A 13,470-nucleotide genomic window follows, 5' to 3' on the forward strand; every position below is an offset into this window, starting at 1 on the left:
AATCTATCTTTATACTGTAGCTGCCAAACTCTTGACACCTTGACAACACAACAAGAACAGAAAACAGAAAAATAGACTTTAAAAGGCTTTCAGACTCTCCGCTCTCTGCTGCCTGCTAACTCTACCACAGTTAATGGTAAACACCCCCTCTGTCAACAAGCATACTGCACGGCAGTCAAAAAACCACCAGCGTACCTCAGAGCACAGTGGTGAACCTTCATTGGACGAGTTGAATTACACACTTGCCATTCTCCCTCGAGTGCTCTCTGTTTGAACATCATAAATGTAATCATGTGGGCAATGCTTAAAAAGGCCTCCCACTGGGTGTGTGGCACTCTATAGATGGATATTCTTACATCTTTTCCATAACTTACTTTCTTTCGTGACAGGTATTTTGGGAAGGACATAAGAGAACACGAGGAGGAGTGAGACGGGGAGAAAGACAGAGAAAGGCAGGAAAGACAGAGAGAGAGAGCGAGAGAGAGAGAGAGAGAGAGAGAGAGAGAAAAGGGGAGAAAGCCAGAGAGAGAGAGAGAGAGAGAGAGAGAGAGAGAGAGAAAAGGGGAGAAAGCCAGAGAGAGAGAGAGAGAGAGAGACAGAGACAGAGACAGAGAGAGAGAGACAGAGAGAGAGAGAGAGAGAATGACTGAAGGTGGGGACGCACAGGCAAAATACTGGGGGTGCGTGCTGACAGAGCCAGAGCCTCCTCATTATGCATTCTGTCCTGTGCCAGCCCGCAGCGGTGTCGCCAGGCATCCGATACCCGCCGCCTCCATTTTGGGTCTGCTTCGAACGGAGCCCCTGCGGTTCACAGCATGGCGCTGCCAGGGACACGCTCGGGCACTAGGCCCATCAGGCGGCCTCACCACACGGACCCAAGAGAGGGGCGCAGGCGCCATGCCAGGGGGCGGCTGACTGACGCAGGCCCACCTCACCAAACAGGCAGTGAGGGGGAGGTGGTGGAACCCACGGTGAGATAGACGTCGTGGCACAGTCAGTGCCAGAGCAGCGCCACTAAAATCAGCCAAGCGGGGCACATCCTGGAATTTAGCATGAGTGTGTGTGTGTGTGTGTGTGTGTGTGTGTGTTTTAGAGAAAGAGAGAGTGGGTAGCAAGACTACATTAACATAACATATGTATAAGACATAACACCTATGGGTGAACAAGGAGTCACGGGTAGAGAGGAAAGAGAAAATAAACTGTACCTGATTATTGTGCATGTCCAGGACATCAAGTTTGGTGAGGTTATCCAGGTGGCATATTCTCTGAATCCTGAAAGACATTTTATGGGAGGCTGTAACGTCACCCCTTTTGACATCAGAGAAACAGCAGACATCAGAGAGATACCCAACTAAAACCGCACCTGTGGTATGCTTTGAATGCAGCCCCCCCCCTGAGGGGTAAAATGTCACTCTAAAAGAGGCAGGAACAATGGCAGACGTTAGCCATCAGATCCCTGCTGCTCACAGGGTGATTTGTGACTTTCATTTTCTCCCAAAGGTCATTTGTTAGAGAGGGGAAGTGCAGAAGAGCACCAACAGATTGAAACCCCCTGTCCCTGTCTATTTCTGCTCGTGGTTCAGTGTGGAATTCAGTTATGGTGGAGTTACAAATGGAGGTTTGTGTGTTCCGCTGATCCAACATATCTCAGAACTACCACAGCATATTAAAACTACATTCTTTTCAATAGAAATGCTGCATTCAAATGTTGTACTCAAAACGATATGCAAATCACTTTATAGATACTTAGGCTCTCTCTCTCTCTCTCTCTCTCTCACAGTCATACAAACACACACACCTGTTTTTTCCCAGCATAAGCACTCTAAGCGAGGCGAGACAAGCGATGCCGGCGAGGTCGGAGATACGGTTGTCATACAAGTCCAGGAAGACCAGGCGTCTCAGTGACTCCAAGCTGTGCACACGTGTCAGCAGGTTGTGCTGGAGGTTCAGCAGACGCAGTTTCTCCAGACCCACCATTAGGGGGCACTCTACCAGTCCACGACTGATAGTGGGGGTGAGGAATAATAATTCAAATAATTAATAAACAACACTGGCACCATACTAAAACATAATAGTTTTACATTAATTCTCGTGCACTGGCATTTGTGAACCATGCATCTTCTGATTTGTAGATATGCACGTGTGCACACATTTGTTTCTGTGCTCCAGCACATACTATTGCCCTCCAATAGGTCATTATTGCCACCTGCTGGCTAATACCTATCATTACAAATATGACATTTTATGACCTTAGACTGTGACATTCAGGAAAGCATGTCTCCCCTCAATAACAAAACGATTTGCATCTGCCAAACCAATCCCCCCACGTAGGAGAGATTTCTGGAGCTCACCTGTCCAAATCCAGACGCTCTGGGCTGGAGGCACAGTCATCGCGGGATCGGAAGGCAATAGGGAAGCCAGCCAGAGAGCTGTCCAACACTGCGGTAGTGGTCGTCTCTCCTGGCAGAAATGCATCTCTTTCTGTGAGCAGTGCTCATAGCAACCAAATTCTATTTTCAATAAAGGGCTATGCCTCGTGGAGTGGCTTCTGCTGAATACTGATCATCCTTCAGCTCAGCACACAGCTGCCGTGTATAGTGACACAGTGACAGATGGTAACACAAAACACAGGGACACTATCGGCGACCAGCACACGAATGGGATGGATTGAAACCTCCATAGTGCTGACTCCCTGGCTGTGCTTGGGGATCTTTCCAAAGGACGTGAGGTTTGGGAGATTCACTTGTTCACGGAGAAGAGAAGCTCACCACACAGAGATGAAAGGAAGTAAGTGGGGGTCAATTAAGGAGCTACTACTATCTGAAGAGTGGCTTTTACCTATGCGATAGACATTGGAATCTAACCTGTTGTCAGTGGTGAAAGGCACTTTAGCTGTAAGGGTTTCCACCTGATCACATTGGCAGAGGAGCATGTGGACTAAGTCATGTGGATTAAGGTTAAGGACCTTTTAACCTTTGGGGATGGGGAAGAGACCATGCAGATTTGTTCATGCTTTCCTGTAGGACCAATCTGTCCCTTTATGTACACTGCTGAGCACGGGATAACTGTTCATATGGACATCCCTACCAGTGCCGTAAAAACTCAAATATCCACACAAGATGGAGAATTCACAGATGTAACCCACCACCACACCTGTGGATCTGGGATAGGGACTCTTACCTGAAGCCTGATGGTGTGAAACGGGGTTGTGTGAGTGTGAGGCCCCTGCGCTGTGAGTGTGACGCCGGGGCTTAGTTCTGATGGACTGGCACTTCTGGTCCCACATAGAGTGACTGGGGGCCACGGCTCGAGGGCCGGGCAGATGACGCTCAGGGCCCCTCTGCTCATTGACAAATGCCAGCGCAGGGGTATGCAGAGGCCTCTTGCCACCATGGACAAGATGGCGAAGGTCTGGAGAGCAGCGCATATGAGTGCAGGAGAGGGGGAGTACAAAATAAAGGAAAGTTAGAAAGAAAAATGTGAAGAAAGTAAAGAAGACTGAAATGATACAGAATTAATTCAATGGTAAATAACGTATAACACAGATACACGCTAACAATAGAGTACATTTGGTCCTGGGCATACCTAATCTTGGTGGGGTTGTCCTCAGTGACTCCATGTGAATATTTCTGGTCAGTTCATGGCATACTTGAAGGTCAAACTGTGGAAGCAGATTATTGTTCTGTGAAGTATTAGCAATATGTGTGTTTCTTACTTTTTTTTCTGTGTCTCCAATGCCTATACATGACTGAAAGGTATGCTACATGGTCAAATGTAGAAGTTTATTCAAAATAGAAAGAAAAACATTAGAAAACATAAAAATGTTTACTCTCTTAAGTGTGCAGTCAGGATACTCACCGTTTTTTGAGGATCTCTATCAGGTATCAGAGATTTTACAGCAGCAAGGTGCAATTTATAACTGTTAACCTTGACAGTAAAACAGAGAAGGAAAGAACAAGTCAGAGCAATAAGCTTCTTGTGTTATAGTCTCTCATGTTTGTGTCGAAGAACCTTCTTTTTTGCTTTGCTTTTGCTTCTACTCTGTTCTGAGGATGAATAGTGTAGTTGTCACACTGCACTTTCACTTTTCAGAGAAAGCTAGACTCCATGAGCCAATGAGTTATTGTCTCCATGAGCCCTTAGACTTTGTAACTGTAACAGCACATTTTCGTGTTTCTTTTCGTTTTCCTGTTTACTTTGTTTGGTGGCTGAGTCACCTTACCGTGGGCATGAAGCACGGTCCATCGTCTTTGCTGTGATGTTTGTGGGAGCGCATGCTGTCCAAATGATGACCAGCGACAGGTTAGCTAGCGTAAGACTAAGAATCCAGAAAATAATGTGTTATTTTACAGGTGTAAATTCTAGTCTCACTTCAGATTGTTTAGCATAATTCCTTTAGCCTCGTCATACTAATTTTCTAATCTACGGCCGCAAGAGAATATCACCACGATCAAAGTGAAGTGGGAGGCTATTTGGACAAAGCTGGAAGTGTGAGGGATTCTTATTAGAGTGAACAAGCGTGCCATACTTCCTTAGCAACGACAACACGTTCTACTGGTTACGACGACATCCGGTCCTTCTTTAAAGTGGGCTTCTTCACTAAAGTGGGCTTCTTCACGCTGCTCTTGTGAGAACAACAGCAGTGTAGGCTACGTAAAGTGTTCATTTCTGTTTTACAAAAAATCCGTTCCCTGACACTGGAAATAATAATGAATTATTTCTCGCTGTAACAACCAGCAAATGCACATGTAAATGTAGGCTATTTCTTCAAAATAGTTAAATTAAAGTGCAAGTGATAAAGAGGCAAATGTAACCTCCACTGAACCTGTGAGACAGGTGATGTAGGGTAGTCTGCTATCCTATAGGCCGTGATGTTGTTGGCTAAGTGTTTATCATGGGGCTGCCCACCCTATATGTTTACAGCGGCATGGCAAGGCAAAGCAAAGTAAGGCAAGTTTATTTATAGAGCACATTTCATACACAGAAGCAATTCAATTCAATGTGCTTTACATTAACCAGAGCAAAAGGAACATCCAAAGGAAAGTGAAAAGATAAAAAATATATAATTAAAAGAAAATAAAGAACATAATTAAAAGAACATAGCTACAAAGTAGGCTACATAAAACAGAATAAGTTGCAGTGTGGTCTCTTTCAGAACACCCAACAGAGAACCATAGAGCAATAGCCCAAATAGAATTCATAACATAATCTGTACTAGAGCCCAATATAGCCTGATAGCTGTTTTCAGATAAAAGCCCAAAACAGCGTTTAGCCGGAAACTAGAGCCTTAAAAATGTCCCCCAATCTCTTTCAGAACACCGAATAGAGAACCATGGGGCAATAGTCTGAATAAAATCAGCAGTAGAGCCCAACAGAGTTTTTTTCAGAGAAATATTCGAAATAGCCCAAATATAGCAATAGCCCGAATAGAATCCTTAATAGAACCTGATAGAACCGTTTTCAGACTGGTCCCTTTTGGCGAAGGGAAATCACCAATGAGACACATGGCAGCTTTTCCCTTGGTAAATGCCTATGTGACTTTCTGTTGAGTTCTCCACAGTTTTCTCCACATTCTCTCAAGATTACGCATTACAATATGGGATGGTTGCTGAAAAAAAAAAACATGGATATGATAATACAATACAACATGCCTTTAGGCCTTGGTGACTTGTAAGAATATACATGCCAACCTTTATAATTCTATGGAACAATGTGATATTTCACTCCCTTCCAGTTAGCACATACACATGCACGCACATACACATGTACAGCAGATCACTGAATACAGATATTACAGAGAATGATAGGCGAGATTAAAGAGGTATGTCTTAAGTGCATGTGTAACAGAGTTATAAATGTAAATAGATGAAATGTAAATAGAGTGTGAGTTTCGCCATAAATAAGCGTGTTTCATTAGTCTTGGTGTTTTGGAGCCACCTTTGGGGATGTGACGTACTGCAGGTCTGCAAGATATATTCATGTGCCGTTGCCATAATCAGACAGAAGAGATATGCCTGTCAGCGGTAGGTCCATAATGCAATTTGACCATCACAATTTGTACATTTTTAGATAGCTAGATGCAGTAAATGTCGAGAAATTCGACATGTAACAGGTATTTTCTATAATAAGTATGTATTGTGTTGGTTTGTAAAGCAAGTTTGTCAATGGGCAGAAAGTTTGATTGCATTATTTTACTTGAACACGAGGTTCATTGTACACACTGTGATTAGCTAGCTAGTTCGCTAGGAACTTCTCACTACTCACGTTCCGCTAGCTAGCTAAATATTAATAGAATAGTGTGGTAGAAATAGAATATGAATAATAATGATAGTGATAGAGTATGGGTGGCCATGCTGAGCCTGACGTGTTTTGTGTTTTGTTTGACTTGTGCAGATGCTGAATATGCCCACAATTGTTTGTTTGTAAAACAGGTATGTTGCTCCAATGCCGGGATGTGTGTGTTATGTGTGCATTGTTGTTTTAACTGTTCGTGCACTGGTTTGTGTGATTAATATGTTGTTGTATATGGCCATAAGCAGGCAGAAGAGATATGCCTGTCAGCGATGCTGAATATGCCCACAATTGTTTGTTTGTAAAACAGAATAAAGAAAGCAAAAAGCTGCAAATCCGTCTCCGTCCCTGACTGCAACAAGACCGTTACACTGGTGCCGTGACCCGTCGATCTCAAAGATCAGCCTGAACGCCGATCGCCGTGGATGCTGTGTGGAGATCCAACTCAAGGGTGCAAGATCAAGTGTGGTTCGAATTTATCTTTGTATATGGTTGGGCAGTGTAGGGATATGTATATATTGTTCTAGTTTAAAAAAAAAATATATGTTTTATATAATTATCCAGTAATACAGTAATTTTTCTCTGATATTATTTTTTTCGTTTTACTTAAAAAAAAAAATTACACAACGCAGATACTTGCCATTATGGCTGAGAAACGAGGTTACAGTAATGTAGGAGATAATTTTGCTAGTCCAGTTCTACCAAAAGGGAGGGGTATGTTGGGTGCCTGGCAAGGTTTTGATAGTGGTGCTGTGGGACGTGGGTTGTTCAGTGGGAGGGCAGGTTATTCCCAGTCATTAGCTGACAGCGGTAGGGGTACAGGGTTAAGTCGAAACCCAGGTTGTACTCCTGTTGGCCAGTTCATGGGGGTGGGTCCTCTCACATCCACACCCGGCAGCAACGTTGATGCCGCTGCTATTGACCATCTCACAGGTATGATGGGACAGTTGGGTGCTCAGATTGGTGAGTCCATTGTAGCCAGGTTGTTGTCTGCTGGTGTAGTTAATGTAGACAGTGTACACCAGAGTGGCGCACCTCTCAACACATCACCCGCACACACAGGCACTGACTCCAGCACTGTTAGTCAGACAGACTCACACGTTACCGTGCATGTAAAATCAGACAAAGAGCCTAAGTTATTCAGAGGTGACGGTTCTGACAAATACCCTGTCCAGGACTGGATTGACATGACTAAAGCTTATCTCAGGAAGCAGAAGTGTCCTGTGGCAGAGCAGGCTGAAGAGATAATGGGGAAGCTGATGGGCAAAGCAAAAGATGTTGTGAAGGTTGCCCTGCGTAGCGACAAAACTCTTGATGTGACTCTGAACCCCCACCGTATTTTTGATATTCTCCTTCGGTATTTCAGTGATGTGTCGTCATGTCTTCCATTAGCAGATTTTTACTCCACCCTGCCTCGACCTAGCGAGAGCCCAGTTGATTACTGGTTGAGGGTAAACAGAGCAGCTGACCTTGCCGACGAAGGCCTCCGTAGACAAGGTAGGCAGATGGATAGCTCAGATGAGGAGATAGCTCGCATGTTTGTCAAGCATTGCCCCGACCCTGAGCTTTCCTCTATCTTCAAGAGTAAGCCTATTCATGAGTGGAGTGCACGCGACATACAGTTGAGAATTGATGATTATCAAAGGGAGTTGAGAGCCTCCTGCAGAGCCCGTGGAGAGTTAAAGAGCCATACTGCCACCTTAGCCAGCCAGTGTAGCCCGGTGGCATACAGTCAAACTTTGCCTGAGCAGTGTCACACTCAGTGCCCCGCCCTTACCTCTGCCACAGCTACTAGCCCAGTGAGCCACACACAGTGTTCCCCCTCCATCACCGCCCTGAGTCAGAGCCATGCCTCACCTCAGACACCAGGCCCTCCCTCTAACTCCTCTATGCCAGCTATCTTACAGAACACTCAAGAGGCTGAGGAAAGGATTGTCTCTCGCATGATGTCGATGTTAGAGCAGATGATGGGCAGAGTGGAGCAGCGTGGTATCGCTCCCCGTGGAGGAAGATTCCAGAGTGGTAATCGTGAGAAGGCCTGTCGTGTCTGTAATGACAGTAAACACTCCACCGTCACCCACTGCATGTCAGAGAAGCTGTGCTTTGCCTGTCTAGCCCCGGGTCACACAAAGACAGAATGCCCCACCAAGTCTTCCTCTCAGTTTAAGGGAAACTAGTTGACTCATATTCAAGGGGAGAAAGTATGGGTCTTAATTCGTCCTCCCACTGTGAAGATATTTCAGATGCAGAGATCATCTATGCAACAAACAAGATTTCATGTGATAACACTCAAGTTGTCTTTCAGAACATACACAAAGTTGGTGGCAGTGACAGTCTCTTCTATACAGCTGTGTCAATTGGTGATACAGTGACCTTGAATGCAATGCTGGACAGTGGCTCTATGGCTTGCACTATCAGTGAGACTGCCGAAATGAAGCTTAGAGAAGCTGGTGTAATTGCAGCACATGATCGGTTCAGCACAGATGTCGTCCTCATTGGCTGTGGTGGTCGCCGTGTCATGCCTAAGTCAGCTGTCTATTTGCAGATGGAGGTGTATGGCTGCAAGCTCACGGTTCCCACTCTCGTTGTCCAAGGCCAGCATGATGAGATGATATTGGGCACCAACGTCATCAAGCATATTCTTCGCCAGTATAAGCAATGTGATGCCTACTGGAAAGCTGTATCTGCCCCTTGTCCTGCTGGCGATCCAGAGTCTGAGCGGTTCCTCTCTATGCTTGCTGGTATGGACCGCTGGAGAGGTGAGGAGGTTCCATACAAGATAGGCACTGTCAGAAGCAACTCAGCTGTGTGCCTTGAACCTGGTCGTGAGTACCTGTTGTGGGGGAAGCTGCCCAAGTCTACTCCTGTGTCCCCTGGTAGTACTGTGATGACGGAGCTCACTTCATGCCGCTCAGCTCCGAGAGGGATTCTGGTGGCAAGAATGGATGGATTGGATTCCGTTGAAGCTCATTAACACCTCAGACAAGCCGGTCTTGGTGAGACGCAACGCTAAGTTAGCTGACGTTTTCCCCTGCATTGCTCTTGAAGACATGGACGACGCACACACAGCAGAGCTCCCATTAAACAGTTGTTCACTAGTGGACAGTCCCTCTGAGAACAAATCATATTCTGCTGAAGAAAGGCTCAAGTCAGTTGGACTGAGTGAGGTTGACATAAGCTTCGGTGATGTGTCTGGACAGTGTAAAGACAAGCTGACTGAACTGGTTGTGAGCTATAGTGACATCTTCTCACGTCATCATCTGGATTGCGGAGAGGCAAAGGGGTTCGTCCACCGTATACACCTCTCAGACAACAGGCCGTTTCGGCTACCCTTCAGACGTGTTCCTCCCAGTCAGTATCAGAAGCTGCGCCAAGTACTGAGTGAGATGGAGGAGAAAGAGATTATCAGGAAGTCCACCAGTGAGTATGCGTCTCCATTAGTTCTAGTTTGGAAAAAGAATGGGGATCTTCGTGTCTGTACAGATTTCCGCTGGTTGAACAAGCGTACTCTTAAAGATGCTCACCCTCTCCCTCACCAGGCAGACTGCTTAGCGGCGCTTGGAGGAAACTCACTTTTCAGTACAATGGACTTGACCTCTGGGTTCTACAACATGCCGTTGCACGAAGATGACAAAAAGTACTCTGCCTTCACCACTCCAACAGGCTTGTACGAGTACAATCGTTTGCCCCAAGGCCTGTGCAACAGCCCTGGAAGTTTTATGCGCATGATGACTAGCATTTTTGGGGATCAAAACTATCTGAGTCTGCTTTGCTACTTAGATGATCTGCTAGTCTTTGCTCCAGATGAGGAGACTGCTCTGCAACGCTTAGAGATGGTGTTTAGCAGACTGCGCAACCACAACTTGAAACTAGCCCCCAAGAAGTGCTTTTTCCTGCGCAAGTCTGTGAAATTCCTTGGGCACATAGTTGATGAATCAGGTGTGTCAACTGACCCTAGTAAGACTGAGGGCATCATGAAGATGGTGAGTGCTGACCTCATGGAAGCAGATGGCGTGACGCCCTCAGCAAAACGGGTCAGGTCTTTCCTGGGAATGATCAATTATTACCAACACTTTGTGCCCAATTACTCTGCCATTGCCAAACCACTCTTCTCTCTGTTGTCAGGACAGAAACGTAAAAGTAAAGATAAACAGAAGCATAAACGAAGATCGCAAAGCAGGAAGTTAAGTGCGTCTGACTGGACCCCTGACATGGAACAGGCTTTCCAGAAGCTGAGATCGTCACTGGCTGACACAGTTGTCTTGGCCCACCCTGACTTCACCCGTCCTTTCATGCTGTCTGTCGATGCATCCCTTGACGGCATTGGCGCCGTTTTGTCACAGATCAGGGAGGGAGAAACCAGGGCAAGGCCCATTGCATTTGCCAGCAAGTCACTCTCTCAGTCTCAGAGAAATTACCCAGCACACCGTTTAGAATTTTTAGCCTTAAAATGGGCCAATTGCGAAAAGTTCAGCCATTGGTTGAAAGGCCATACATTCACGGTGTGGACAGACAACAATCCGTTGACTCACATCATGACAAAGCCAAAGTTGGATTGCTGTGAGCAACGCTGGGTGGCCAAGTTAGCCGGCTACAACTTCGACATCAAGTACGTTCCAGGTCCACAGAATGTAGTTGCGGATGCTCTGAGCCGTGTGCCCTTTGTGAAGCAGAGAGTCGGTCTCAGACTTGTTCAAGAGCCTTTCAGTAGTCTTCTCTCTGAGGTCTAGGGTGTGACAAGTGACTCTGTTCAGGACACCTTCCGCTGCTCTGCTGCCCGTGATGGGTACCCACAACCAGACGGGTCTGAGAGTGTGCCCGCGGCTTTACAGGTCTACACTCAGTCCATTGGGATGGATGAGATTTCTGCTGTTCTGCAGTCACACAATGAGTGGGAGACTGGGGCAAGAACTCGCGCTGTTGCTACTCTGCACCATGTGCCACAGCTGATCCCAGGAGGTCAAGATTCACTCCCTGCTTATACAGAGAAGGAACTACGCGATGAACAGCTCAAAGACAGAGCCCTCTCTCGAGTCTTGTATTATGTAGAAAGACGTCGTAGACCCTCGAGGAGAGAACGAGCTAGAGAATCAGTCACAGCTTTAAGATACCTGAAGCACTGGGAGAAGCTTGTTTTGAGCAATGGAATACTCTTCAGAGTTTCAAGAGACCTGACTAACAAGTCTAAACGTCACCAATACGTGGTTCCTGAGTCACTTAAAGCTGCTGTCCTGAGGGGTATCCACGACGATGCTGGTCACCAGGGCCAATTCAGAAGTCTCGGGCTGGCCAGGCAGAGATTCTTTTGGCTCAGTCTCGACAGAGAGGTGAGGGACTATGTCCGCAGCTGCAAGCGTTGCATTGTCAGCAAGACGGCCGAACCCGCTGACAGGGCGCCCCTGGAGAGCATCACGTCCACCAGGCCACTCCAGCTCGTTTGCATTGACTTTTGGTCGGCTGAAGATGCAAGCAACAAGACGGTCGATGTACTGGTGTTGACCGACCATTTTACAAGAATGGCCCAGGCATTCCCCTGCAAAGACCAGTCAGCCAAGCAGGTGGCCAGAGTTCTCTGGGACAGGTTCTTCTGTGTGTACGGGTTCCCAGAGCGTATCCACAGCGACCAAGGGGCCAGCTTTGAGAGTCAGCTGATCAGTGAGCTGCTCAGAGTCTCTGGTATAAGGAAATCACACACCACCCCTTATCATCCTATGGGCAATGGGAGCGTGGAACGTTTTAACAGGACTCTAGGTAACATGATCCGTGCACTGACTTCTGTCACGAAAGCCAACTGGCCAAGACGTCTTCAGACACTGACGTTCATGTACAACAGCACGGTTCATGAGACAACAGGATATGCTCCTTTCTTTTTGATGTTCGGACGGACTCCTCGTCTACCAGTTGATGTGCTTTTCCGCACTGTCCTGAATGATTCAGCCGTGGTCAGTTATGACAAGTATGTGGTGTCCCTTACAAAAGATCTAAAGGATGCCATGCTGATAGCCCAAGCACACGTCACAAAAGAACAGCACCGCCACACTGAGCTCTACAACAAGAGAGCAAAAGGGCCCGCCATCGATATTGGTGACCGTGTGTTGGTAGCCAACAAGAGGGAAAGAGGAAAGAGAAAGGTTGCAGATCGCTGGGAATCAACTGTGTATACCGTGGTGGGCAGGAACACTGAAACACACACGTACAAGATACAGGATACGGTCACTAGACGGGAAAGAGTGGTCCACCGTAACCTCTTGATGTTGGTGAATTTCCTGCCTGTAGACGACACAAGTGTGTTCTCCGACCCAGGTTCGTCCCTGCCTTCCGTTCGGGTGTCCAAGTCGAGCAACGACTCTGCCTCAGTTGATAGCTCGGGATCTGAGCGAACGCAGAGGAAGACTGGTCGGGAGCCTGTGGATGCTGGGGGAAGAACTGTCGAGTGGGTCGTTCGGTCGCCATTCCCTGAACCCTCTGGAGTTGGGTCGGTTGGAAATGGAGGAACAGAGTCAGCCCCCCAAATCCCTCAGGGCAGTCCAGAGATGTATGAAGGCCCCACAGACCTTTCTGTCACCTCTGACCCGAGGCTAGTGACTGACTCTGACGTTAGTACAGATGTTGTTAGACACACAGATGGACAGTTAGATAGTTGTGACTCAGACATGCTCACACATACACAGACTGATGGACAGACTGTTGTGACACAAACAGACAATGCTACCGACACACATAGTATTATCACTTTAGCTTCTGTCTCACAGTCTCAAAATCCCAGTTTATCCACACGGGTGAGATCTAGGTTTGGCCGCATTATCAAGCCAGTTGACAGACTGATTCAAACTATGTCAAGGCAAGACATTGTTCACACACACCCATCCATGCAGGCTGTTTGCAGGTCAGTCTTTCAGGTCTTTCATGACTAGTCAGTGTCGTTTGAAGTCATGTTCACACACATTTAGTAATGTGATGTAGTCCAAGTCTGGATAGTTTTGAGGAGATTGGTTTGGCTATTGGCTTTTAGTACACTGTAAATGGGTCTTGTGGGGTGTATAAGGCACCCTGCTGCCAGTGGTTGGTTGGAGAGTTTATGCGCTCTTCCTCCACTTCATCTGTCTTGGATACCTTCGTGGTTGGCTGTCCTGTAATTGGTGACCCTTTGTCTAGTGTTGACAGGAAATGTACTGGTTT

The 13,470-nt window shown here is 46.7% G+C and overlaps 1 protein-coding gene across 2 annotated transcripts in view; it reads right to left on the minus strand.

Moving 5' to 3' along the window:
* Positions 1-4,550, minus strand: part of LOC105888607 (leucine-rich repeat-containing protein 49) — a 61,282-nt gene extending 56,732 nt beyond the window's left edge. Inside the window, exons 1-7 of one of the 2 annotated variants that reach the window (XM_031569006.2) lie at positions 4,223-4,550; positions 3,859-3,927; positions 3,586-3,661; positions 3,181-3,411; positions 2,352-2,460; positions 1,799-2,002; positions 1,206-1,272 (exon numbers count right to left, since the gene is read on the minus strand). In XM_031569006.2, the coding sequence (XP_031424866.1) occupies positions 1,206-1,272; positions 1,799-2,002; positions 2,352-2,460; positions 3,181-3,411; positions 3,586-3,661; positions 3,859-3,927; positions 4,223-4,276 (810 nt within the window). In that variant the 5' untranslated portion in view covers positions 4,277-4,550. The remainder of the gene's footprint in view (positions 1-1,205; positions 1,273-1,798; positions 2,003-2,351; positions 2,461-3,180; positions 3,412-3,585; positions 3,662-3,858; positions 3,928-4,222) is intronic. The other variant, XM_031569007.2, reaches the window with a different exon arrangement.
* Positions 4,551-13,470: the final 8,920 nt, after the last annotated feature.

Source organism: Clupea harengus, chromosome 6, assembly GCF_900700415.2.
Source record: "Clupea harengus chromosome 6, Ch_v2.0.2, whole genome shotgun sequence".
In the NCBI taxonomy this organism is placed as follows: Eukaryota; Metazoa; Chordata; class Actinopteri; order Clupeiformes; family Clupeidae; genus Clupea; species Clupea harengus.